Source organism: Geotrypetes seraphini, chromosome 5 (assembly GCF_902459505.1).
Source record: "Geotrypetes seraphini chromosome 5, aGeoSer1.1, whole genome shotgun sequence".
Classification (NCBI taxonomy): Eukaryota; Metazoa; Chordata; class Amphibia; order Gymnophiona; family Dermophiidae; genus Geotrypetes; species Geotrypetes seraphini.
This window is the reverse complement of record NC_047088.1, coordinates 82,881,268-82,907,560: the sequence shown is the minus strand read 5'-3', so window position 1 is coordinate 82,907,560 and position 26,293 is coordinate 82,881,268. Positions and strand designations below refer to the sequence as shown.

Sequence of the window (26,293 nt, the reverse complement as noted above, 5' to 3'; positions counted from 1 at the left end):
TGCCGTTGTGCACACTCCACTGTCTGAAGCTGTTCAAATCCCTGAAGAAACCAATAGAAAGTTGGTGAAACGAGTGCTTGTTGGAGCTTGGTGGTCTTTGAATTTTCTACACGAGGCTGTGGATTGCTGCTGTTGAAAAAAAGAAGTGCACTGAAGACCAGCAGCTGCCTCTTGACTGAATTCTCTGGCGCCAGAGCTAAGTAGTTTTTTGATTCTGCTTTTTTCAGCATGTTACACTTTAAAGCTTTGTAGCTTGAAAACTTTTGTAAAACTATTTATAAAAATGATAAAAATGTTTAAAACAATAGTAAAAAATATTATAACAGTTTGAAAAATTCTTTTGATTACTGTGCACAGTAGTGGGTTATATCCCCTGTAGATCTTTAAATATTGTTACAAGGGTGTGAGTTTTTTGCCAATGACAATTAGAACGCCAGCTGAAAATAATCAAAGATTGCTGCGTGATGTAAGGTTTTGAGGCTTTTTCTCCATCTGTTTTATATCTGCTGGTGAGTGACATTTTTTGAAATTTTTGATTTTTTATCACTACGATAGTGATCTTGAGAGACATTTAAATACGTGGCATGAGGCGAGTTTCTTTCAATTGAAAGGAAACTCCAGAGTGAGAGGGCATAGGATGAAGTTAAGAGGTGATAGGCTTAGGAGAAATCTAAGGAAATACTTTTTTACAGAAAGGGTGGTAGATGCGTGGAATAGTCTCCAAGTAGAGGTAGTGGAGATAGACTGTCTGAATTCAAGAAAGAATGGGCCAGGTATGTAGGATCTCTTAGGAAGAGGAGGAGATAGTGGATGCTGTGGATGGGCAGACTGGATGGGCCATTTGGCCATGAGTTGTCATGTTTCTGTTTCTAAATAAAAATTTTCAGCACACCACTTTAACAGTCAAGAGGCTCACGTGTTATATATCTCCGATGTACTTTTTTGCCATGATATTGTATTGTTATATGTACCTGAAATTTCAATAGAGCGATTTAAGCCTGATGTACCTTCACCTCTGTACTAAATGAGCAACTAAGGCAGGGCTTTCCAAATCTGTCCTGGGGACTCCCCAGTCTGCTGAGTTTTCAGTCTATCTACAATGAATAAACATAACATACATACATGGAAGACTCAGTATAAGCAAATTTTCCTCATGCTTGTGGATATTCTGAAAACCCAGTCAGGTCAGTTTCAGAAGTTTTGATGAAGTGGCTAAAGGGCAATGAATTCTCAACATTGAATTTCTGGCCTATCTGCTAACTAGCCTAAATGCACTAAGAGCATTTCAATAGGTTAAGAAATAACTTTCAGATGCTAATGAGCTCTGGTTGCTACCAGCTCAAGCAGATCCAAACCAACCACCTAATGATAAACAGCTGTGTACACCTAGGTCAATCCGGTTAGCCAGTTTCCAGTTTTAATCAATTAGTTTGAATCCACCTTGCCAACAAGAGTACTACAAATTGAATATTTGTACAGAACATGAATAATAGTCAGTATGGTTTAAAGGGAATGAAAACTGTACCAGAACATGGACTGATGCCAATATGGTTTAGCAGCTCCTGTCATATTTTCTCCAGCTAGTCGGCCACTCACAACAGCATGGTCATGATGTTCCACACGTCTTCTGCCCAATTTAATATCATAAAAACAGGCGGCATCTCCTGCCTGAGAGACACAAATGTTAATTATTAACCTGTAGGACTGCAGATACAAAGAAAAGTAATTTATAGGGTCTTCTTCTCTTTGAATATCACTGGTGCCCGCATAACTTCCGGGTTTGCCCCAGCTGCCCCTAGACTGCTTCAGCACTGTGCAGATCATGTTGGGGCAGTCAGAGCCAATATTCAGTTGCACCACTCAGTTTAACCACTTATCAATCCTTAAATGTTGTAGGAGAAAAATGTGGTCTTAGCTGCCAGTTTCGACAGAATATCTGACTCACCACCCAGATGTTAGAGCGTGCCTGCAGCTCTGCATTCACCCTAAATCCTCCAAAATCTGAATCCACTTCTAGTCCAGATGACTTTGCCAGTTCAACATTGGGTTCCAAGCCCACTGCAGCAACTACATGATCTGTTTCCACCTAAATCCAAAGGAAAGAAAAAAACAAACAACAAACCCCATGCAAATCAGCTTCAAGAATTTCCTAGGGCCTCTAGCTGTGACACAGGCAATACATGAAAAAAGTCACCATATGAGAAAGATAGCTCAGTTACCTTTCTTCCATCTTTTAGTTTTATTATTAGCTTCTTGTTTTGGAAAGTAACAGACTTCACTACTGCTTCAGGCACAACTTTAACTCCTTCTGAAATGGTCATAAAAAACACACATTGTAAAATCAGGATCTAATTAGCACTTCACACAAAAACACAAAGGACTGGTAAAGCAAAGTTACTCAACTGCAGCAAATGCTCTCAGATGTGCATGACATCATCCACAAAGCCCAGTATAGATGCTGCCTAGCATTCTTTTATTTTCTAGAAGCCTTTGTTAAGTCCACCACACCTGCATGAGTGTCTTCCTGCCCATCCCCCTCAGTTGGATAAAGAATTCAACTTCTAGAGAAGGTAGGAGAGGGTATGTAAGAACATATGTCTTTTCTGTTCTCAGAGAATGCATGCTATAGGTGATTAAGGGCTGGATTCACTAAGGACACTGATCGTGTTCCGACCAGTTTGCGACCCGATTTTCCTGCGACCCAATTCACTAACCTTGTGGCCAATCATCCTCCGATCCGCGCATGCAAATGAGGGGAAACGGATTGCAAATAGGCAGGCAGCAATTCACTAACAAATAACTGGAAGACCAACAGGGCTGGCCAATCAAGAAACTGCTGGGGACCAGTAGCTCACATCCTTCCCGACTGCATCTCCTGCTCGCTGCCCCGATCGCCGCCCTGCTTCTGCCCCAACTCTCCTGCTCTCCTGTCCTGCCCCTGATCACCGCCCTGCTTCTGCCCTGACTCTCCTTGCCTTCCCCACAGTGCGAGCCCATGGTTTTAACCCACAGGTTTAAAGTGAGTTAAAACCACGGGGTAATGAAGTATAAGTAAAAAAAAAAAAAGGCACTGCTCTGTAAGGTGCAACATATATGCTTATAGGATTAGCCTCCTGCTATTTGTGTGATTTCATCTGATATCACTGATTAACTCAAACTACCGTATTTTCTCGCATATAACGCGCGCGTTACATAAGAACATAAGAACTGCCATCTCCGGATCAGACCTTCGGTCCATCAAGTCCGGCGATCCGCACACGCGGAGGCCCTGCCAGGTGTACACCTGGCGTAATTTATAGTCCACCATATCCTTATATGCCTCTCTTAAGGAGATATGCATCTAGTTTGCTCTTGAAGCCTAGGACGGTCGATTCCGCAATAATCTCCTCTGGGAGGGCATTCCATGTGTCAACCACTCTCTGAGTGAAGCAGAACTTCCTGACATTAGTCCTGAACCTGTCCCCCCTTAGCTTCATTACATGTCCTCTAGTCCGTGTCAAATTGGACAATGTAAATAATCTTCTCTGCTCTATTTTGTCGATTCCTTTCAGTATTTTGAAGGTCTCGATCATATCCCCACGCAGTCTCCTTTTCTCAAGGGAGAATAATCCTAGTGTTATAAGTCTGTCCTCGTATTCCAGTTTCTCCATACCCTTCACCAGTTTTGTTGCACCCTCTGCACCCTCTCCAGCAGTTATACGTGGTTTTTACGTACCGCGCATACCGTTGCGTGTTATACGCGTGAGCGCGTTGTACAAAATTTTTTTACATAGTTCCCCCCCTGACGTCCGATTCACCCCCCCCCCCGCAGGACCGCTTGCACCCCCACCCCGAAGGACCGCTCGCATGCACCCGCACCCCCACCCCGAAGAACCGCTCGCACGCACTCCCACCCGCACCCCCACCCTGAAGGACCGCTCGCACCCCCACAGCCTCCCGACCCCCCCCCCCATCATGTAGAAGCTCCTACCGGTGTCCTGCTGCTTCCTCTTGGCGGTCCCGACACCCGACACGATCGGGGCAAGAGGGAGCTCAAGCCCTCTTGCCCCAGCCAACCGCGGCACCCCCGACACGATCGGGGCAAGAGGGAGCTCAAGCCCTCTTGCCCCCCCCGACTCCCCGACACGATCGGGGCAAAAGGGAGCCCAAGCCCTCTTGCCCCGCCGACTCCCCAACTCCCCGACAATATCGGGCCAGGAGGGAGCCGAAGTCCTCCTGGCCCTGGCGACCCCCCCCCCCCCCCGCTAGTTGTTCGGGCCAGGAGGGAGCTCAAACCCTCCTGGCCACGGCGACCCCCTACCCCCACCCCGCACTACATTACGGGCAGGAGGGATCCCAGGCCCTCCTGCCCTCGATGCAAACCCCCCTCCCCCCAACGCCCCCCCCCCCAAGAACCTCCGACCGCCCCCCCAGCCGACCCGCGACCCCCCTGGCCGACCCCAACCCCCATTCCCCGTACCTTTGTGTAGTTGGCCGGACAGACGGGAGTCAAACTCGCCTGTCCGGCAGGAAGCCAACGATGGAATGAGGCCAGATTGGCCCATCCGTCCCAAAGCTCCGCCTACTGGTGGGGCCTAAGGCGCCTGGGCCAATCAGAATAGGTCCGGGAGCCTTAGGTCCCACCTGGGGGTAGGGCCTGAGGCACATGGGCCCAACCCGACCATGTGTCCAAGGCCCCGCCCCCAGGAGGTACCTAAGGCTCCAGGGCCTTTTCTGATTGGCCCAGGCGCCTTAGGCCCCACCAGTAGGCGGAGCTTTGGGACGGATGGGCCAATCCGGCCTCATTCCGTCGTTGGCTGCCTGCCGGACAGGCGGGTTTGGCTCCCGTCTGTCCGGCCAACTACACAAAGGTACGAGGAAGGGGGTGGGGGTGTCTTGGGGGTCGGCCAGGGGGGTCGCGGGTTGGCTGGGGGGCGGTCGGAGGTTCTTGGAGGGGGCAGTCGTTGGGGGGAGGGGGGGTTTGCATCGAGGGCAGGAGGGCCTGGGATCCCTCCTGCCCGTAATGTAGTGCGGGGTGGGGATAGGGGGTCGCAGTGGCCAGGAGGGTTTGGGCTCCCTCCTGGCCCGAACAACTAGCGTGGGGGGGGGGGGGTCGCCAGGGCCAGGAGGACTTGGGCTCCCTCCTGGCCCGATATTGTCGGGGAGTTGGGGAGTCGGCGGGGCAAGAGGGCTTGGGCTCCCTTTTGCCCCGATCGTGTCGGGGGTGCCGCTGTTGGCTGGGGCAAGAGGGCTTGAGCTCCCTCTTGCCCCAATCGTGTCGGGGGTGCCGCGGTTGGCTGGGGCAAGAGGGCTTGAGCTCCCTCTTGCCCCGATCGTGTCGGGGGTGCCGCTGTTGGCTGGGGCAAGAGGGCTTGAGCTCTCTCTTGCCCCGATCGTGTCGGGGAGTCGGGACCGCCAAGAGGAAGCAGCAGGACACCGGTAGGAGCTTCTACATGATGGGAGGGTCGGGAGGCTGTGGGGGTGCGAGCGGTCCTTCGGGGTGGGGGTGCGGGTGGTCCTGTGGGGGGGGGGTGTGAATCGGGCGTCAGGGGGGCATCAGGCTTTCAGGGTGGGGACAGGACTTCAAGGAGGAGAGGAGAGTCGGGGCGGGCGAAAGGAGAGTCGGGGTGGCCAGAGGAGAGTCGGGGCGGGCGAAAGGAGAGTCGGGCAGCATGCGCGGTATACGGCTGTGTGCGGTATATAAAAATTTCTGTACATAAATTTGTGTTTTTCGCGTGCTATACCCGTGTGCGCGTTTTACACAGGTGCGCGTTATCTACATGAAAATACGGTAATCCTGCTTCTTCTCCCAATTGTTAAATGCATGAGTAATTGGTAGAGGTATGTGTAATTACTAGATACTTGCTGTAGATCTGCTTAGGATCTATATCCCCTTTGGGCCACCTTCGAAAATTACACCAATCCAGTCAACAACCATACAAACAATAACTCAAGAATTTACAGGGAAACCATTACTAGGAAGAAATACTTTACCCTGCAAACATGAATCTCCTTCTGATTTTACTGATTTGTCTGGTAATTGGCAACATCAAAGATGTTAACTCACTTCACCCACAATTACAATCAATCAACTACCCGGATCTGTCAATTTTACACATCTCTGATCCACAAGAAAACATAAGAAATCACATTACTACTATCTCAAATAAAAGAAGACACCAACAAACCCTTAAAAAAAGAATAAGGCAAGTAAAACCCATCAAAACCACTACCGCTACCAAACCTATCACACCCACATCTGTCCCCTGTGCATACCTTAATACTAGATCTGTCAGGAATAAAGCCTTCCTACTTAAAGATTGGATCATTAACAAGCAAATAGCCTGCCTTTTACTAACTGAAACATGGTTACTATCAGAAGATGATCCAATAATAATTGATCTCCTACCAGACAATTTTAAAATCCTTACGCTAAACCGCGTGGGAAAAAAAGGAGGAGGCTTAGCAATTATTCTTAAAGAAGGATTTGAGTTCGAACTACTTGATTCCAAAATGACCGACCAACTAGAAATTTTAACCTGTAAAATTGGTAACTGTCATCTAGCAGAATCCCTATCCTGCATATTATTCTACGTCCCACCAAAAAGCTGGCCAAATGCCAAAGAAGACTTCTGTGCATTTGTCCTAAACAATTCAATCGGTCCTTCTTACAATATCATCGCAGAAGACATAAACATACACCTAGATGAAAAGGACAACACAAATGCGAAAGAGTTTAAAAACTTTCTATCCCTACTCAATTACAACCTCCCTCCACCCACACAAACACATGAAAAAGGACATCAGTTAGATGTGGTAGCCATGTCCACAAAGGACATCCCAGATCCTACCATCTCTATACGTAAAGGCACCTGGTGTCATGATATCTGGTCTGACCATTTTACTTATTATTTCCAGCTAATCTGGTCTTATCATAAATCTAAAATACGCCTAATAATAAAAAGAGAACATCACACAAGAGGCTATATTAACCCAATAGAATACTGGTCACAATATGAACTGCAATCAGAGATAGAAGAAGGAATCGATTTCTGGGATCACTGGATGACAACCAGCATATCCATTTTAGACAAAATCACCCCTATACGTAATAGCAAAAGCAATGCAAATAAATATAACAAATGGTTTGACACCGAACTTCTAAAAATGAAACAACTAGCTAGACGACTAGAAAGAACTTGGAAAAAACAGGAGAACTAGCTGACCATAACAAATGGAGAGTTAACATAAAAATCTACAAACAAATGATAAAAGACAAACGTAAAGCATTCTACTCAATTAAAATCAACTCATCTTGTAATGGCTCACAAGGAATCAATACAAAAGAGCTATCCAACCTGATCACAAATTTATTTGACACCGCTCGCTACACCACATCCACAAACAACACTAAATTACCCTCTGCAAATGACTTAGCACTGTACTTCGATTCAAAAATTAAAAACCTTAGAATCCATTGTTCAACTAAAGACCCTAGTGATCATCAAATAGCTCTCACCCAAGGAAATGATATACCGTCAGACATGATCTGGAGCTCCTTTCAAGATTTAGTGTGGAATAATTACACCCGACTATATAACAAATACTCTAAATCCTATTGCGTTCTGGATTCATGCCCCCCAGAAATCATGAAAGCGGCACCTTTAAAATTTAAACTATCACCGATGCAATACTTGGCTCACAACCTAAAAACTGGGAAGTTTCTCTCTAATAATGGTCACAAAATAATAACCCCAATTCTAAAAAATCGAAAAGAATCTTCAGCCCTAATATCCAACTATAGACCGGTAGCATCCATTCCGTTTACTGTAAAAATAATGGAGGGATTGGTACACATCCAACTGATGGATTATCTTGATCAGTTCTCTCTCCTATATGAAACTCAATCCGGTTTTAGACCGTTATTCAGTACTGAGACAGTAATTGCAGCTATCTTAGACAATCTGCGCCTACTGTTTAGTAAGGGCCTTAATGCCCTGGTTATGCAATTCTATATGAGTTCTGCCTTTGATCTAGTACACCATGAGAAACTGCTGCAATGCCTAGACGCCATTGGTATCAGGGATGAGGTGCTGAAATGGTTCCATGGTTTCCTTATATCCCGCACTTATCAGGTACGTTTTAATTATGAGCTTTCAAACACCTGGAGCAATCCATCCGGTGTGCCACAAGGGTCTCCACTATCTCCATTGCTCTTCAACGTCTATATGTCCTCTCTGGGCACGCAGCTAACCCAGCTGGGAATAAAACTATTTAGTTATGCAGATGACTTTACGATTATCATCCCATTCGCTAATTCTGTCTCTGAAACTATTCCCAAAGCTTCAGAAGCCATAAACATGATGGAGCACTGGATGACAAACTTTAGGCTCAAACTTAATTCAGAAAAAACAACTTTCTTCGTTGCTTCGCCTCATCCGCTTGACACCAAATCACCACTATGTATCAATAAACTTAGTTACCCTATCCAGCCCACCATTAAGATACTAGGTGTAACTTTGGATCAGTGCCTAACCATGAAAAACCAGGTAGACTCCTTAATCAGAAAGGGATTCTTTACTCTCTGGAAACTCAGATCCATTAAAGCTTACTTCGATACATAGGTATTCAGAACCCTAGTCCAATCCCTCGTACTAAGTCTACTTGACTACTGTAACATTTCCCAAAAGAATATGCAACCTTTACAATTGATGCAAAATGCAGCAGTCAGACTGATCTTTGGGCTGAGGAAGTTTGACCACGTGACACCCTACTACCAGCACCTGCATTGGCTGCCAATGGCGGCGCGCATAAAGTTTACATTTGCCTGCTTCTGCTTTAAAGCACTCCACAGACTTGCCCCTAAATACATAACTGACCTTCTCAGCCAACAGACACAAGAGAAGCTCACATTCCAATTTCGTTTCCCCCCCCCAGTTCGAGGTTGTAAACTGAAAAAACACCATGAACACCTTCTCTCACACCAAGCATCATCATGGGGTAAAGACCTAGAACAATTGCTTTCGCCCACTACTTATGGGGAATTTAGGAAACGTCTAAAAACACACTTGTTCCTAAAGCATCTAGACAACTGATCCTCTCTTCTCTCTCCCCTCTATAGCGATTAACTTGTCCTTTTGATCACTCTCTCCTCAACAATGAATTTCCTGTCCTATTGATTCTCTTTCTTCCTCCCCTCTTAAAGTCAATTCAATTTGTTACCTTTGCTTAATCTTCTGTAAACAGCATAGAACTTCACGGTATTGCGGTATATAAGCTGTTATTATTTTTATAATATTATTTTTACTAGTGAGACATCCTACAGGCCATCACTTACTTTGAATATGACTGCATTCAGGTTTCCTCAACTTGCAAAAATTTATATTCTGAACCACATAATTAAGAACCCCAAATGTGACCAGGTCCTCTCTGATAACAGAGAAAATGCAAGCTCACTTATACATACTGAGGTGCTGCTATCTTCTTGGAGACATTCCCATTTTGTTACAAGATATGAAGTGACCAATTAAGGAACCAATGCAGACAGCTACCACAACACTCGCTGCACAGTTACTACCAGATGCTATTTACTGAGTAGTGCATAGTGCAGTTGAAAGTGGGTATTAACTTGTGTGGAAGACAAAGGCTGCAAAATTTATTGAAATGGATGCTAATAAGCCCACTGAGCATTCTAGTCCAAAGTACATAAAATAGGGGTGGTTGGGGGGCTTGTAATGCACAATAACCACAGGACTTTCTCACCAGGTCCAAGGCAGTGTAGCCTGCCAACCTAAGCCCCCTGACCAAATAACATTGCTTTCCGTGGCTGAGTGGTAACTGGCTCAGGCACTGACAGGAATAGTGACATAAAAAAAGTAGAAGCAACCTGTATTGGCCTCCTCCAACTAATAACCTGAAAACAGCCCCATCTCCCCAATCCCTAACTTAAATACATCCCTGGTGACTAATATAACCCCCACCTCCATTTCTTCCCCTCCTTCTTCTGCACCGACACTTGTGCTGTTTACAATTATTTTTAGTTGGATCCTTCTTTCACTTTCTGAAACATTCTCTTATAGCTCTAATAGCTTCCTTCCTCCTTATTTAGTACATTGAATACATTTAGTCTGGGCTTCCAAGATGGCATTTCTAAATTGCATCCAGGCCTGATGTAATTTTTTGACCTTTGTAGCTGGTCCTCTAAGTTTCTTTATTGCCATTCTCCTCATGTTATCATAGTCTCCATTTTAAAATTAAATGATATTGGATTGGATTTCTTGTATGAACATATTCCAAGGATTATATCAAATCGGATCATGTTATGATCACTGTTATCAAGCGGCCTCAGCACAAGTACCTTCCTCACTAATTCATGTGCTCCACTAAGAACTAGAATTGCTTCACCTCTTGTCAGTTCCCGGGTCAGCTGCTCCATAAAGCAGTCCTTGATTTCATCAAGGAATTATATCTCCCTAGCATGCCCTGATGTTACATTTACCCAGTCAATATCGGGGTAGTTGAAATCACCCATTTTTATTGTTACCCAGTTTGTTAGCCTTCCTAATTTCTGACAACATTTCAGCACTTGAGCCAAATCACTGCCCAGGCACTGACAGGAAAGGTTACATTTTGCAATGAGCTGCAGATTACGGCCACAATTTTAATCTGTTACAGGAAAGTCAACGGGCTTTATGTCAAACCTTTCTGCACTGGCTCCTAAAATCAAACAAACTCTTGGTCAATATAAAAGCCTTTCTTTACCTCGCCTGACTTTTTCGGTGGTCCAGTTGCTTAGGTACTCTGGAAGAATCTTGCCCATATTCCCATGCTCCGGAAACATCTGAACAACTTCCAGCCCTGTTGTTTGTGCTGTAAAAAAAAAAAAATTACGCAGATGATCTTTAATGATATGCAAATACTTCAAATGCTGCTTAGTTTACCTCATTGGAATGACTACGAGACGGCATTGTATTTTCCAAAACAGACAATATTTTTATTGTTGGTATAAAGACATAAAATTACAGCAGCAAAGACATAGCAGAAAGAAACATTATATTGTCAGTTCAGAATATGCAATGGAGAGTAGAACTTACACCCATATGCCAAGCAGGGGGCTAGCATGTCCCTGCTGGCATACCCAAGTGAATCTCTCTCTGGTTTTACCTGTGATACGTGGATTGTTATATAGAGAAATTATCTCGTTGTTCCAAAAAGCATATCCCCGAACTCTGGTCATGTACTTCCCTACTGGTACAAAAATGTATACCTAACTATTCCTCCCCCCAGTCCATGCCTCTCTCATTTCCCCCCCCCCAGGAGGGGGGCCCGAGCAGAAACAGAGAATTCTTTGTGAACTTTCTTCCTCCAGCTCCGAGATCCTTATCACCTTGCAGATGCTAATTTGTGGTTTTACAATGCTGTACATCTTCAGGATGGCAGCCTTGTAGATAGTCTTATGCAGAAAGTTGGCAAGGGTGACCTTTCAACACCCCAGCTGTGCTTGGTTCCCATAACTTGCTTCAGAGAAAGGCAGCAAATGTCCAGCCTGGGTAAGAGTTCTGTCTTGGTATCAGGCTCCTACGTCTCTTACTCCCCTTTCATCCTGCAGGGGATGTTGCTTGTTATGTTTTATGGCTTTTCAGGGTGCCTTGCATATGTGAAGTCATACAGAACCGATAACAGCTCAGCAGAACCTTGGAGTAGTATCCTCCCAGCAGGGAATGGAGACAAAAACTTTGCAGCAAAGGCCAGCTTGGTTAGCATTTCAAAGGATATAGTTCACAGACAGCAAGGTACAGGCTGTTCCATCTGAAAGGAAAGCTGGTTTAGGCTATGGGAAAATATATATTAAAAATATCTGTAGTGTCCAGCATACACAAGTGAGGCCAGTATGTCCAGTTTATCCATCCATCCATCCATCCATCCATCCATCCATCACGACTAGCAGGTCGATTCTCAGAACTTCTGTGGTAGAGTCAACAGAGAACATCCCAAACTGCCAAAACAGTGAAGAAAAATAGCTCTCCCCATTGCTCAAAGGACATACTATTCAAATTACTAGTGTTTAAGCCCGTTACATTAACAGGTGCTAGAGTACAAGTCTGTCTATCTGTTTTTTTTAATTTGTCTCTCTCTGTTTGGATGCTGTCTGTCTGTCATTCTTTCTGTCTGTCTCTCCCTGGCCTCCTGTCTGTCTATCTTTATTTCTAACTCTTTCCTCTTCCCTCAATCCTGCATGTGCCCTTTTTTCTTTCTCCTCCCCACTTCCTTCCAATGTCTGCTCCCCCTGTCCCTCAGACTTCCATTCAGCGGTTGTCTCTCCTCTCCCCCACACTTCCATTCAGTGTCTGTCTCCCTCTCTCTACCCTTCTATCTACTGTTCACTCTCTGTCTTGTCCCTTCCATTCACTGCCCTCTCTTCTCTTTCCATCCAGTGTCCACCCTCTCTCTCTCTGTTCCATATGGCATCTCCTCCTTCCTTTCCCCCTTCCTTTTTCCTTGGTCTGGCATACATTCCTCCTTCCCTCCATGTCCTGCCACCTCTTCTTCCCTCCAAGCCATTCTCTCCCCCTCTGCTCCCTTTCCTCCACTAAGAACTAGAATTGCTTCACCTCTTGTCAGTTCCCGGGTCAGCTGCTCCATAAAGCAGTCCTTGATTTCATCAAGGAATTATATCTCCCTAGCATGCCCTGATGTTACATTTACCCAGTCAATATCGGGGTAGTTGAAATCACCCATTTTTATTGTTCAGAGAATGGCCATCCGGATGGTCTTGGGGCTCAAGGATCTCACGTACGAGGAAAGGCTGAACAGATTGCGGCTATACTCTCTCAAAGATCGCAGGGAGAGGGGGGACATGATCGAGACATTTAAGTATATCACTGGTCGTGTAGAGGTGGAAGATGATATTTTCTTTTTTAAAGGAACCTCAGCCACAAGAGGGCATCCGCTGAAACTCAGGGGCGGGAAATTTTATGGCGACACCAGGAAGTATTTCTTCACAGAGAGAGTGGTTGACCATTGGAACAAGCTCCCAGAGCAGGTGATCATGGCCAACAGCGTGCCTGATTTCAAGAATAAGTGGGATGCCCACGTCGGATCTCTACGAGGGAAGTGTAAAGGTATCACCACCTGAGTGTGATCTCTAGGAGGGTAGTTAGGGAGGGTTAATAGAGTGGGCAGACTTGATGGGCTATAGCCCTTTTCTGCTGTCATTTTCTATGTTTCTAACTTCATCGGGCAGCAGCAGCATTCACAATTCATTGCTGTTGCCGGCTTCAGGTCTTCCTCTCTGTCTCAGATGGCTAAGATGGCGGCAAAGGTGGCTGAACAAAAATTGTCTGTAAACTCCATGAAAACAGAAAATAGGCAGGACCCGGCAGAGAGGAAGGCCTGAAGCTGGCAACAGCAGCGAATTGTAAACGCTGCTGCTGCCCGAAGAAGCCAGGCCTTGAAGCACCCGAGGCAGACCGCTTCTCTCCCCTCCCAGCCCAACCCCCGCTGACTCGTTTCTGGCCGGCTCCCTTACCCTTTCCGATCCCCGCCTGCGTCGCACGACACCCTCCTTCACCACCACCGACATGCCTGCATGCACCGGAAGCGTGAAGACGTCGGAAGCAGTTTCACCCTGAGCACCGGCAATCGGGGTGGCGAGGACGCAGCTCAGGAGACTGTGAAGGTGTTGGCGGGCAGCGGCGCTCCACGAAGCCCTCCTCCCTGCAGCCGCCACCAGCACCAATCGGGGCGGTGAGAACGCGGGCAGGGAGAGAGCTTGCCTGCGCTTCCTCCAGCGGTTGGTGAGTGAAGGCGGGAGGAGGGGAGTGGCTAGAGTGATCCCTGCTGCCGCATTCTAAAATGGAACACAGCCACAGATCAGAAATCACAGCGGCAGGGATCATGCAGTTTTAAAAGCACATGCGCGGGTAAGGTTTTATTATATAGAATAATACCCATTAAAGTGTTAATGCAGGTTACTAAATTTAGCTCTTTATACCTCAGGCAATGAAGGGTGAAGTGATTTGGCCAAGTATCAAATGCCACAGGATATGAATGAAGTTAATCTGGTAACTTGTTGCCATATATAAAACTTAAAATAAGGAAGTAATGTGTCTTCCATAGGGACAAATACAAGTTCCTGATCAAGAACACTACTTATTCTAAAGTTTATCTACTTGTGATCAGATACTACCACATGCTCAACATGCACAACCTCAAATACTGCACTTCTTAGAATATACAATCCCAATAAACTTGTACACATTTGAGCGTTAAGTTGTACCAGGGATTTCCACCATTTAATACTTAATGTGCATGGGATCTTCAGATTGCCATCGGTGTAGCATAACACCCCACATCTGCATAAGTCTCATTACACCTACTCTTTTTTCTTATGCTGTTAATTAATCTTCAATTTTAATCTTTCATTTTATAAGTGGTTGCTGACTTAGCTTTGTAATGTGTGTTCATTAGCTAACACATCCCCCCTGTTTTTTCCAACACGTTTTGTATCCTTCCTCAGGGTCGGGAAAGACTGTCTTTATAAAACACTGTTAGCATTACTGCTACTCCTTTCACTCTGCCGAAGTAAAGCCAAAAGCCGTGCACATTAAGTATTATATGGTGGAAATCCCTGGTACAACATGCACAACAGCAGCAGCAGGGTTATCTTGCCCAAGCTATCTTTAGCTATTTCACTATAAAGTCCTGACATCTTTGGCAAAACTCGTATCTGTGGAGGAAGTGACGTCATGACCCGATATGGCTGCTTAATTTGAGCGCTTCTTTGTAGCTGCTCAATAAATCTAATTATTTTGTACTCTCATCACCTGTGTGAGCCGGGAGCGAGCTGTTTTGGTACCTCATTGGTTTTTGAGGATGGCCACAAGGAAAAAGTTGGAGAAATTCCGTTTCCCAATGGAGACGGGGGATAAAGTTGATTCGGTGCCTGGGCCTAGTCAGATTGACAAGACCAAACCGTCGACTCCTGCCTTGTCAGGGATGGAAGAGGAAGGACAAGCGGGAGCGATTGGAAAGGGCGCTTTGACCTCCACATCGGCAGCACCTCCATGGTTTCAAGAGCTTCGGCAGGAGATGTTGGGGGTTCTCCAGGATATTAAAATTGGCACTGGCGGAGATTAAGGCGGAGGTGTGGGAATTGGGCACCCGCATGGCGGCCTCCGAGGATCAGGTGGCTAAGATAGCGGCAGAACAAAAATTGTCTGTGAACTCCCACAATTCTCTTCTTAAAGAATTGCAAGCACCATGTTGAAGATCTGGAAAATAGATCCCGGAGGTACAATATCCGTTTTAAGGGGATTCCGGAATCGGAGGAGTACTGGGATTGTGCGGCTGTGATGCGAGATCTCTGTAGTTCGTTATTGGGGCTGACTGATGAGGCCAAGAAAGGTCGGCTTCATATTCAGAGAGCGCATTGCAGCCTGGGATCCCTGAGTGGGGCGAATGTAACGCCTAATACTCTATTAGATCATTCTAGTGGGGGGGGGGGGAGGGTCAGGATATGCTAAGTCTCACCGGAAAGCTTTTTGGGATTTAATGTCTAAATTGAATCTTTTTGATTGCTGGAGAACTACCCACACTACCCAACGGAACTATACTTTCTATTCCCATGCTACCTGCAGTTATACGAGATTGGATAGCAAACTATATCGCAAGTCAATAACACGGAGGACTGCGAAGATCTCCAAAAAGATCTGACAACACTGGAAAAATGGGCCAAAAAGTGGCAAATGAGTTTCAACATAGGGAAATGCAAGGTCATGCATATAGGGAAAAAAAAACCCTATGTTCACTTACAAAATGGGGGGGGATCAGCGCTAGGGGGTGAGCGACCTTGAAAGAGACCTGGGAGTGATGGTAGACACAACATTGAAGGCGTTGGCGCAATGTGTCACGGCCTCAAGGAAAGCAAACAGAATGTTGGGTATCATTAAGAAGGGTATCACGACCAGGACAAAGGAAGTCATCCTGCCACTGTATCGTGCTATGGTGCGCCCGCACCTGGAGTACTGTGTTCAGTTCTGGTCGCCGTACCTCAAGAAGGACATGGAGGTACTTGAGAGGGTCCAGAGAAGAGCAACTAAGGTAATAAAGGGCATGGAGGACCTCTCATATACCAACAGACTGAAAAAGCTAGGGCTTTTCTCCCTGGAAAAGCGGAGACTTAGAGGAGACATGATAGAAACCTTCAAGATCATGAAGGGCATAGAAAAAGTGGACAGGGACAGATTTTTCAAATTAAGGGGATCAATACGTACAAGGGGGCACTCAGAAATTGAAAGGGGAGAGGTTTAGAACAAACGCCAGGAAGTTCTTTTTCACACAGAGGGTGGTAGATACATGGAACGCGCTACCAGAGGATGTGATAAACAGGAGCACGCTACAGGGGTTCAAAGAAGCTTTGGATAGGTACTTGGAAGACAAAGGGATTGAGGGGTACAGATAAGAGTAAAGGTAGATTATAGGGATGGGATTAGAGGTAGGTTACAAAATTAATCAGGGACCACTGTTCAGGCACTAGGCCTGATGGGCCGCCGTGGGAGTGGACCGCTGAGCAAGATGGACCTCTGGTCTGACTCAGCGGGGGCAACTTCTTATGTTCTTATATGGGCCCATTGGAATCTATGGGGGGGAGCTGGGAAGGCGGAAATTAAGGCTATCCAGATCTCTGATCATGCTCTGGTTTGGGTGTCTTGGAAGGGGTTTGGTAAGCCGAAAGGGCGTACTTTAATGAATCTTTACTAGGGGATCCCAAAGTCATGGAGGAGGTTCACTTTTCTATCAATTGTTATCTGGTCGAGAATGATATAGTGGAGGTGAGTGATGGAATTCTTTGGGACACTCTGAAGGGAGTTGTGAGGGGGGTTTTGATTAAATGGGGAGCGAGGAAAAAGAGACGTAGGGAGGAACGGACCCTTTATTTGCGGGAAGAGTTGCTGCGTTTGGAGTTACATCATAAGGACACGTTGGATCCAGGGGTCGCATGTCAATTGCGGAGTTTAAGACAGGAATTACAGCAATTCCAGTTGGAGGATGTAGCTTTTATGACAGCCAGATTGAAACAGAGTCTTTTTGAATATGGGAATAAATCCGGAGCTCAGTTGGCGAGATTCCTTTGCAAGCGTAGAGCTGTACATATGATCCAGGAAATTAAGGGGAGTGGAGGGAGCGTTTCTCACACGGATTCTGATATACAGGCCTGCTTTCTGACTTATTATAATGATTTGTATAAAGGGGTCACCCGGCCTTTGTGGGACAATTTGGGTGATTTTTTGGACTGCTTGCCTTTAACCAGACTGTCCCTGCTGGAGTTTGACAGATTGGAGGAGCCAATCTCCGAATTGGAGGTGGTAGGGGTGATTAGAAGCTTAAAACCCGGAAAGGTGCCTGGGTTGGACGGGTTCTCTGGTTTGTTTTATAAAAAGTTTCAGGACACATTTACTGCTTTGTTGGTACAGGTAGCTAATGGGGTTCAAATTGGTAGCCCATTCCCGGGTCTATGGGAGATGCGGGTATTACTGTCCTGCCCAAGCCAGGGAGGGAGGCGACTAGTTGTGGGGCTTATAGACCTATCTCCCTTTTAAATGCGGATGTTAAGATCATAGTGAAGATGTTGGTTCTGAGGCTGGCTTGCGTCTTGCCACAGCTTATCCATGTAGATTAAGCATGGGTTTATACCTCGGCGCCAGGTACAAGATAATTTGCACCGTACCTTGCATGTGATGTGGGAGGCCCAGCGCCTAAAGTGAGGGATGGCAGTTATGGCTATTGATGCAGAGAAAGCCTTCGATTGGGTTATTTGGGACTTTTCTCTGGGACCTTTATTTTATCGCTGGGTTAGAGCCCTGTATGCCAGGTCTCGGGCCTGTATTAAAATTAATGGGTCCTATACCAATTTTTTTGCAACTGGTAGAGGTACTCGGCAGGGGAATCCCTTGTCCCCTATGCTATTTGCATTGTCCATTGAACCTCTCATGGCGGCGATTCGTACCCACCCTGGCTTGCAGTGGGTTTGGGTGGGGGCTTATGAGCACCGCATAGCATTTTTTGCGGATGATATTTTGTTGTATATTCGAGATCCGGAGGGTATACTCCCCATTATATTGGATATTTTCCGAACCTATGGGGGATTAGCAGGGTTTAAGGTTAATATGGACAAGACAAAGTTGATGAGTGTTAACTTGGAGGAGGGGGTAGAAAGGAGAATTACATGTGGCTTTCCTTTTCAGCTGGCAGGGGAGAAATTTAGATATCTCGGAATTCAGATTACTAAAGATTTGACTCAACTTTATTCAGCTAATTATGGTCCTTTGTTGGCACAGGTGCACAGGGACCTTCAGCAGTGGAGGGGGTTGTGGCTGTCGTGGTGGGGGCGTATAGCGGTGTTGAAAATGAATATCCTCCCCAGGTTGTTGTTTTTATTCCAAACGCTGCCTATTCCCCTTCCTAGGGGGATTTTAATAGGATTGCAGAGAATCTTTTTCCAGTTTATTTGGGGATGTAAAGCTTCCCAGTTGACTAAACATGTTATGTGGGCCCCTAGAAAACAAGGTGGGCGGGCAGTGAGAATCTTCTCTGGTATTGCCAGGCGGCTCAGCTCTGCTTTATTTTGGATTGGTCTTTGGAGGGGGTTAATTTGGGGGTGCAGATGGAACAGTTTTGGGTTGGACAGCAGCCTTTGCGGGATTGGATATGGGGATCTTTGTGTACTGGGGATTGGTTGTGGGGGGTGGAGAATCCTTTTCTTAAACATCTTATTATATTGTGGGGTTCGCTGAGACGGCAGTGGGGGTGGGGGACGGGGACCTCAACTTTGGCGACTATATGACCAGAACCTACCTTTGCAGTGGGGGGTTCTTCTGAGATTTTTGCTAGGTGGGAGAGGTGGGGTATTCGGTTATTTAAGGATGTATTACAGGGACATGAGATCATTCCTTTTGCTACCTTGCAGAGGAGGTATTCTTTGCCAACTGGAGATTTTTTTCCCTACTTACAACTTAGACATTATATCCAGGCCCGAGGGTGGTTGGTAGATTCTCAGGGAGGTCGGGGGCAAGTGGAAAATTTATGGTTATTGTTAGGTAGGGTACCCCGTCCGATTTCAGTATTGTATTCTTTTCTTAGGAGCTGGACTAAACCTATTTTTTCATTTCGGTGTAAGTGGGAGGCAGATTTAGGGTTTTGCCTGATGGAGGGTCAGTGGGACATAATTTGTTCTGAAATACGCAAAGCATCAGTGTGCGTGTTGGTTCAGGATAATGCATATAAAATTGTACCTCGTTGGTACTATACTCCTGCTCGTCTACATGTTATGTTTCCTAATGTACCTGATGTTTGTTGGAGATGTGGGGAGGGGGGAGGTACTTTTTTTCATATATGGTGGGATTGTGCTAAGGCTCGACCATACTGAGTTATGATTACTGGCTGCTTGACTGACTGGTTGGGGGAGCTGGTTTCGCTTACTCCTCAGACTTGTTTATTGGGTCTTACCAATGTGAGAGATGTCTGGTGGCGTAGGAAATTACTACGTATAGGTTTGTCTGCAGCCAAATGCTTGTTAGCTTCTTATTAGAAAATGAGCCTGGTACCATCAGAAGGGGAATGGAAAGATCGGGTGGGTTCTTTACCACATATGGAATGTGTGACTGCTAAAATTAGGGGTTGATTATTGGTGGATTTTTGGATGTGGGGGGAGGACGGGGGGGGGGTACTAGATGTTTTACTTTGGAGTGGGGGTTTGGTGGAATTTTGGGGATGGGAGGGAGGGGGGAGGATTGGGAAGTATTGGGTACAGTATTGTTTGCTTCTTTTATGTGGTATGGGTAGAATTGATATTTGTTGGGGATTCAATGTTGGGTTTGGTGTGGGTGATATGACCTTGTAATTTGCTTGTGTCCATTGTTTATTGACTGTTGGTCCTGATTGTGTCTGTAGTTGGTTTCTTTTTGATTTCTTTTTCAATAAAAAATTTATTGATATTAAAAAAAACCTCGTATCTGTATCTCTTCTCCATCTTAGTTTTCCTGCTGAATTTCCATTTGTCATAACACTCTGTTAATTTGCTCAATTTCTTTTTATGTTTCTTCTTGTAGAGTCTCTACTCAGCTTCTTTCATGTGTGCCATTATTTAAAGTCACATTTTAATCTACCTTGCTACCTAGAATTTGTTGACCTTAATTGACACAAATCATAGTAAAGGCTAATTGCTTTGTACTTTCCTCAGCCTCTGCTTGTATGGATTCCCGTGGAGCAGGAGGACAAAGTAACCCTAACTCTTTGCCAGTGGCTCTTCATTAGGCTGCTAGGAGTACATGACTGATCTGTGATGCATTTCTGGGGTCAAATCAATTTCATCACCATGTGCGTCATTTCTCCTGCAGATTTATTGCCACTCTCTCATGCAGCAGCTCAGAGCATTCACTATACGACACATCCATCCAGTGAGTGGTGCATCACATGATCCCCCCTGCCCTACCACAGTGTGAAAACTGATTTGTTATCCTACGGCTAGTAACTGTAATACTGAAATAAGTCAATAAGTAGCAGTGTCATTAAATCACCTCTGTATACTGTATTATAAAGTTATATTGATCCTGGAGAAAACTGCATAAATTCTTGATGTTGGTCTAATAAATTACCATAAACTACAGAAGATATAATGGGCTTTTGAGACCAACAGGTTCAATTTTCAGATCTCATTCAATGAGATCCAAGGAAAGACGACACTAAGGAACAAAACACAGAATTGTAGCATCTTCATTTAGACTTCTTGAAGCTGTGTTGTAAGTATCTATTCTACAATAGAACCTGGTTCTGTTACAGAACACAAGCAAACTGTATATACTAGAATATGAACCAAGATTTTTGGGCCAAAAAAGTGTCAGCGCTTTAGTCCTCCCTTTACAATGACCAGCGCTGCTCTCCTCCACCATACCCCCTGCCCCCCACCACTAATGATTGGCATGGCTCTCCCACCCCCGATGACTGGCATTGCTCTCCTGCATTCCCCTCCAATGACCATCGCTACCCCATCCCATCGCACCAATCCCAATGACCACCACTATCATCCTCCCTGTTATTGTTCCTTACCATTCTGGCGCTTAATTAGGCTGACACCGATAATCTATTCTGGGCAAGTGTGGGGCCCTTGAGCATCTGTGCATGCTCAAGACCTACCAGCTCCCACCCTCTCTGGGGATCTCGGAGATGGCAGGAGACAGCAGGCCTTGAGCATGTGCAGATGCTCAAGGCCCTGCACTGGCCTGGAACAGAATATCAGGATCTGCTTCGATGAACGTCAGAACTGTAAGGATCAGTGGGGTAGAGGATAGTAGTGGCGATAATTGGGAGGTGGGGGGTCTGAAGTGGCAAATTCTATTTACCTACAGAAACCACTTTGAAAATTTACCCCAACATATTTGAAAATATGTGAAAGAATGACACGGACACCCCACCTCCAAAGGGCTAAGTGACATCCAAATTTCAGTTTGGACTTGAACTTTGTGATTGAGATAGTAGGTAGGCGCAGGAGACAACTGACAGGGTAGGGCTCCAGAATGACACACCTATCTACTAGAAAAGATATTAGCAAGGTAAGAACCTAATCTCTCTTTTTAGTGCAATAGGTGTATCATTCTGTACGAACAGGATATACAAAAGCTGTCCCAGAAAGCTAGGGTGGGACCAGGCCGTAACACTGAGGGCCCAAAGGCTGAATACTCCCTTGCCATTACATCCACCCTGTAAAACTTGGAAAAAGTATGTAGAGAGGACCAAGTCACTGCCCTACAAATCTCCTCAGGGGAGACCACCTGAACTTCCGTCCATAAAGAAGCCAAATTTCTAATTGAATACACCTTTAAGGAGAATGGTGACTGTCTATCTATCACAGGCAATGTATGCTGACAGAATGGCCCTAAAGATCCATCTGGATATCGTGGCATTGGAAGTTGGAGCATTGCGTCTAGCCTGATTAGTGAGCACAAAAAGGTGGTCAGATTGCCTGAATTCGTTGGAGACCTCAAGATATTGTAGAAGCACTGCTTTCACATCCAATTTTTTCAGATTCCACCCTTCTTTGAACCTGTAAGCTGGAACACAGGCAATCCAACTTCTTAATTCACTATCCATCCCAGTCCCTTTCCAAACAATATTTGTCCCTTAAAAGGAAGTCTGCTGATGGTAGCTTTGGAGTAGGAATTTCCAGCCTATTGCCTGATCCAGAGCATTCTGCGGGCTAAGATCAAATAATCTGAAACTCTGCTGATGACATCTTAGAGAGCATCAGCTACATAGTCCATTCCAGCTCGAACTCCCACCACCTGGTATGAGAGACGCGTGTCACAAAGGAAGCTGCTGCAGCTGCTTCGATACTCAAGGCTAGTGCTTTGAATTAGAGAATGACACGGTGGCGGTTTACCCGCGGCTACTGCGTTTAGCCGCGGGTAACCCGCCAAAAACGGGGAATGAAAATTAGCAGCCTCTGCGGGGACGGGGACAAGGCCATCACCGCCCCGTTGAGTGGTGAATGGTCTTGTCACCGCAGTGAGGCATAAAGGATCGTGCGGTCCCCGCAGCGCCCACCCGCACGTCGGCTCGATCATTTAACCAGCTTCCTCTCTCCACCTCACCTTAGTTTGCCGGCTTTCTTTTTCGGCGACCGGAACGCTTTCAAAAGAGCCACGCACGCGCGGCTGCTCAGTATTCAATCTTCTGCTCTGACCCAACCGGAAACAGGAAGTTGCAGCAGAGCAGAAGATTGAACTTTGAGCAGCCGCGCGTGTGCGGCTCTTTGAAAGCGTGCCGGTCGCTGAAAAAGAAAACCGGCAAACTAAGGAGAGCTGGAGAGCAGTAGCGTACCAAGGGGGGGGGGGGGCGGGAGGGGTGAAAAAGGTAATGGCGCCAGGCCTTGGAGCACCGAGGCAGAACGCTTCTCCCCCCTCCCAGCCGAACCCCCGCTGACCCTCCTATCTCTCCCCCCCAAGTGAACCTTTCCGACCCTCCCAGCGAAAGCAGCAAACCTCCCCCCAGTAGCGTCGGCTTTCTCCTCCCTCTGCCGCATCACTAATGACGTCATCAGTGACGCGGCAGAGGGAGGAGAAAGCCGCGAAGGAGATTTGCTGCTCTCGCTGAGAGGGTCGGAAAGGTTCACGGAGTGGGGGGAGATAGGAGGGTCAGCGCGGGTTCGGCTGGGAGGGGGGAGAAGCGGTCTGCCTCGTGCTCCATTACCTTCTTCGGGCAGCAGCAGCGTTTACAATTCGCTGTTGCCAGCTTCAGGCCTTGTTCTCTGCCGGGTCCTGCCTACTTCCTGTTTTCATGAAGACAGGACCCGACAGAGAGGAAGGCCTGAAGCGGGCAACAGCAGTGAATTGTGAATGCTGCTGCTGCCCGATGAAGTTCAGGACATCGGGGAAGGAGCAGGGAGAAATCGGCTGCTGGCTTGGGGGTGAGGGTAGGGAAAGAATCGTGGAAGTGGAGAAATTGGCACGATGGCTTTGTGGGGGCTAGGGGGAGAGAGAAAGAAAGGAAAAAATAAAGAGGGGGGCCAGGGGGAGAGAGAAAGAAAGGCAGAAATAAAGAGGGGTCAGGGGGAGAGAGAAAGAAAGGCAGAAATAAAGAGGGGTCAGGGGGAGAGAGAAAGAAAGGCAGAAATAAAGAGGGGGTCAAGAGGGAGATAAAGAAAGGCAGAAAGAAAGAGGAAGGCCAGAGGGAGAGAGAAATAAAGAGGGAGGCCAGGGGAAGAGAGAAAGAAAGGCAGAAATAAAGAGGGGGGCCAGAGGGAGAGAGAAAGAAAGGCAGAAGGAAAGAGGAGGGCCAGAGGGAGAAAGAAATAAAGAGGGAGGCCAGGGGGAGAGAGAAAGAAAGGCAGAAATAAAGAGTGGAGCCAGGGGGAGAAAGAAAGAGGGGGGGGGCAGGAGAAGAAAGAAGAAGGACCAGAGACTCATGAAATCACCAGACAAAAAGGTAGGAAAAATGATTTTATTTTCAACTTAGTGATCAAAATGTGTCCGTTTTGAGAATTTATATCTGCTGTCTATATTTTGCACTATGGCCCTCTTTTACTAAAACGCAGTAGCGGTTTTTAGCGCAGGGAGCCTATGAGCGTCGAAAGCAGCGTGGGGCATTCAGCGCAGCTCCCTGTGCTAAAAACCGCTATCACAGTTTAGTAAAAAGGGAGGGGGAATATTTGTCTATTTTAGTATAGTTGTTACTGAGGTGACATTGCATAAAGTCATCTGCCTTGACCTCTTTGAAAACCCGCGGAATATAAATGATAATTAACATTTTCTCTGCGTACAGCGTGCTTTGTGTTTTTAAAATTTTATTGTTGGTAGATCATTTTGACTTGGCCACAAAGGTAAGGGGGAGGGAGGGAGGGGAGCTGCTGAAAGACATCTAGTAATCCTTGCAGGCTTGACTGTGCAGGGAATTATTTTTGTAAAACCATGTTTTGTTATGTGACTGGAATTATCTAGACTTTAATTTCTATGAATGAATAGAATGAAAATGATATAAAATTACTTGCTTGCGGGGACCGTGTGTTCCGGCTCACACAAGGAAGGAGGGGGTGAAAGGGAAAAAGTTTCTCTTCCTTGGAAATAGATTCTGAAGTGACCTCATCAAAGAAGACCAGCACCAAATGTACAAGAAATCCCTTAAACAATGTCAAAAGAGCCCAAAATAGAAAACTGCTACTGCCTTGAGACTCCATTATTGAAGGAATCAACTTGAAATCACAGAAGAGACAGGAAAAGGTTAAATGCCTCATGGAATCCTCAGGTACAAAATACAAACCAAATTGTGAATGAAATCAGAGCAGACAGTAAGTATTATAAAATTGATGTCATTATCCATCTGGAAAAAAAGGCGTACTAGAAATAATGCCTCAGCATTACAATTTTCAGAAGTTCTATTTGCTCATGGTAAGGGAGAAGAGAGACTGCTAGTGATGGTGGGGGGACTGATAGAAGATATGAAAGAAGGGTGGTAGAAAGGAACAGATGGTAAAGGAGGGAGGGAAGGGTGGTGGTGGAAAGGAATAGAACAGACATTGAAAGAGGGTAGAGAGGAACAGACCCTGAAAGGAAATGTGGAAGGCAGAGTGGGGAGAAGACGCTGGAAGGGAAGAAGACAGATGCCAGACTATGGGGGAGCAGAGGGAAGAAGATGGGTGCTAGACGGGGACGGTGACGGGGCGGTGAATGGGATGGCAGTGGCGGTGACGGTGAAGGGAACGGCAGTGACGGGGCGGTGCAGAGGATGGTGGGCCGGGGACGGTGCAGTGACGGGGACAGATTTTTTCCCCGTGTCATTCTCTACTTTGAATGTCTTTAAAGAATCACATCCACTCTGCGATCTTGCATATCCTTTAATACCACACTTCCCTCATTTGGTAGGGACATCTTTAGTTACCTGTGCTACTAAGGAATCTACCTTGGGATGATTGAACAGCTGCTGACATTCCTGAGACATCAGATACAGCAGAACCATTGTATTGGCTACTTTAAGGGACTCATCAAGAACATCCCAATCTTAAGGTGGCCAAACAGGTAGAAAAGGTGACAGTGAAAGCTGAAAGGATGCTAGGGTGCATAGGGAAAGGTATGGCCAGTAGGACAAAGGAGGTATTGATGCCCCTGTATAAGACTTTAGTGAGACCTCATTTAGAATACTGTGTATAATTCTGGAGGCCGCACCTTCAAAAAGATATAAAAAGGATGGAGTCAGTCCAGAGGAAGGCTACTAAAATGGTGCGTGGTTTTCGTCATAAGGCGTATGGGGACAGAATTAAAGATCTCAATCTGTATACTGCGGCCGCTTGGACGATGGCTGAGGGGGCTGGACAGAGGCAGCCATAGCAGGAGACTGAACAGGGGTGGCTGTGGAAGGCAAAAAAAAAAAAAAAACCTGACGACCTCACGACCCCCAGAACTGAAGCAGGACCCCCTGCTGCCTGTAAATAAGACTTGCATATGGCCAACATAAATTCAAGGCTAAACAACCCTGGCAGCAATCCACAAAGCATAGCAGGAGCAGAAGACACATTTAACACCTGTTCCTGTTGTTCTAACACAGGAGGAAGGTCGCCTGAGGTCTGAGCAGTAGTGGCTCGTGGCCAGTAGGGGGTGATGTCTATGGGACGGTAATGGAATGGACATCAGGACATGATAGTGCAATATTTTTGTAGAGTTTTTCTACAAAAAGGCCTGTTTTTCATATGATTCTGGGTAATTCTAGTTAGATACAAGCATATGTGTTAGTTAAGGTCACGCCCAATAGAAGCGTACGAAAAACGGGT

The 26,293-nt window shown here is 46.1% G+C and overlaps 1 protein-coding gene across 7 annotated transcripts in view; it reads right to left on the bottom strand.

Moving 5' to 3' along the window:
* The window catches only part of AIFM1 (apoptosis inducing factor mitochondria associated 1), a 136,143-nt gene that overhangs the window by 35,049 nt on the left and 74,801 nt on the right, over nt 1-26,293 (bottom strand). For 5 of the 7 annotated variants that reach the window (XM_033945167.1, XM_033945170.1, XM_033945171.1 and 2 more), the window contains exons 12-15: nt 10,741-10,848; nt 2,220-2,308; nt 1,946-2,086; nt 1,526-1,668 (exon numbers count right to left, since the gene is read on the bottom strand). In XM_033945167.1, coding sequence (XP_033801058.1) covers nt 1,526-1,668; nt 1,946-2,086; nt 2,220-2,308; nt 10,741-10,848 — 481 coding nt within the window. Of the gene's footprint in view, nt 1-1,525; nt 1,669-1,945; nt 2,087-2,219; nt 2,309-10,740; nt 10,849-12,519; nt 12,524-26,293 lie in introns of those variants that run through there. The other 2 variants (XM_033945174.1, XM_033945168.1) reach the window with 2 other exon arrangements.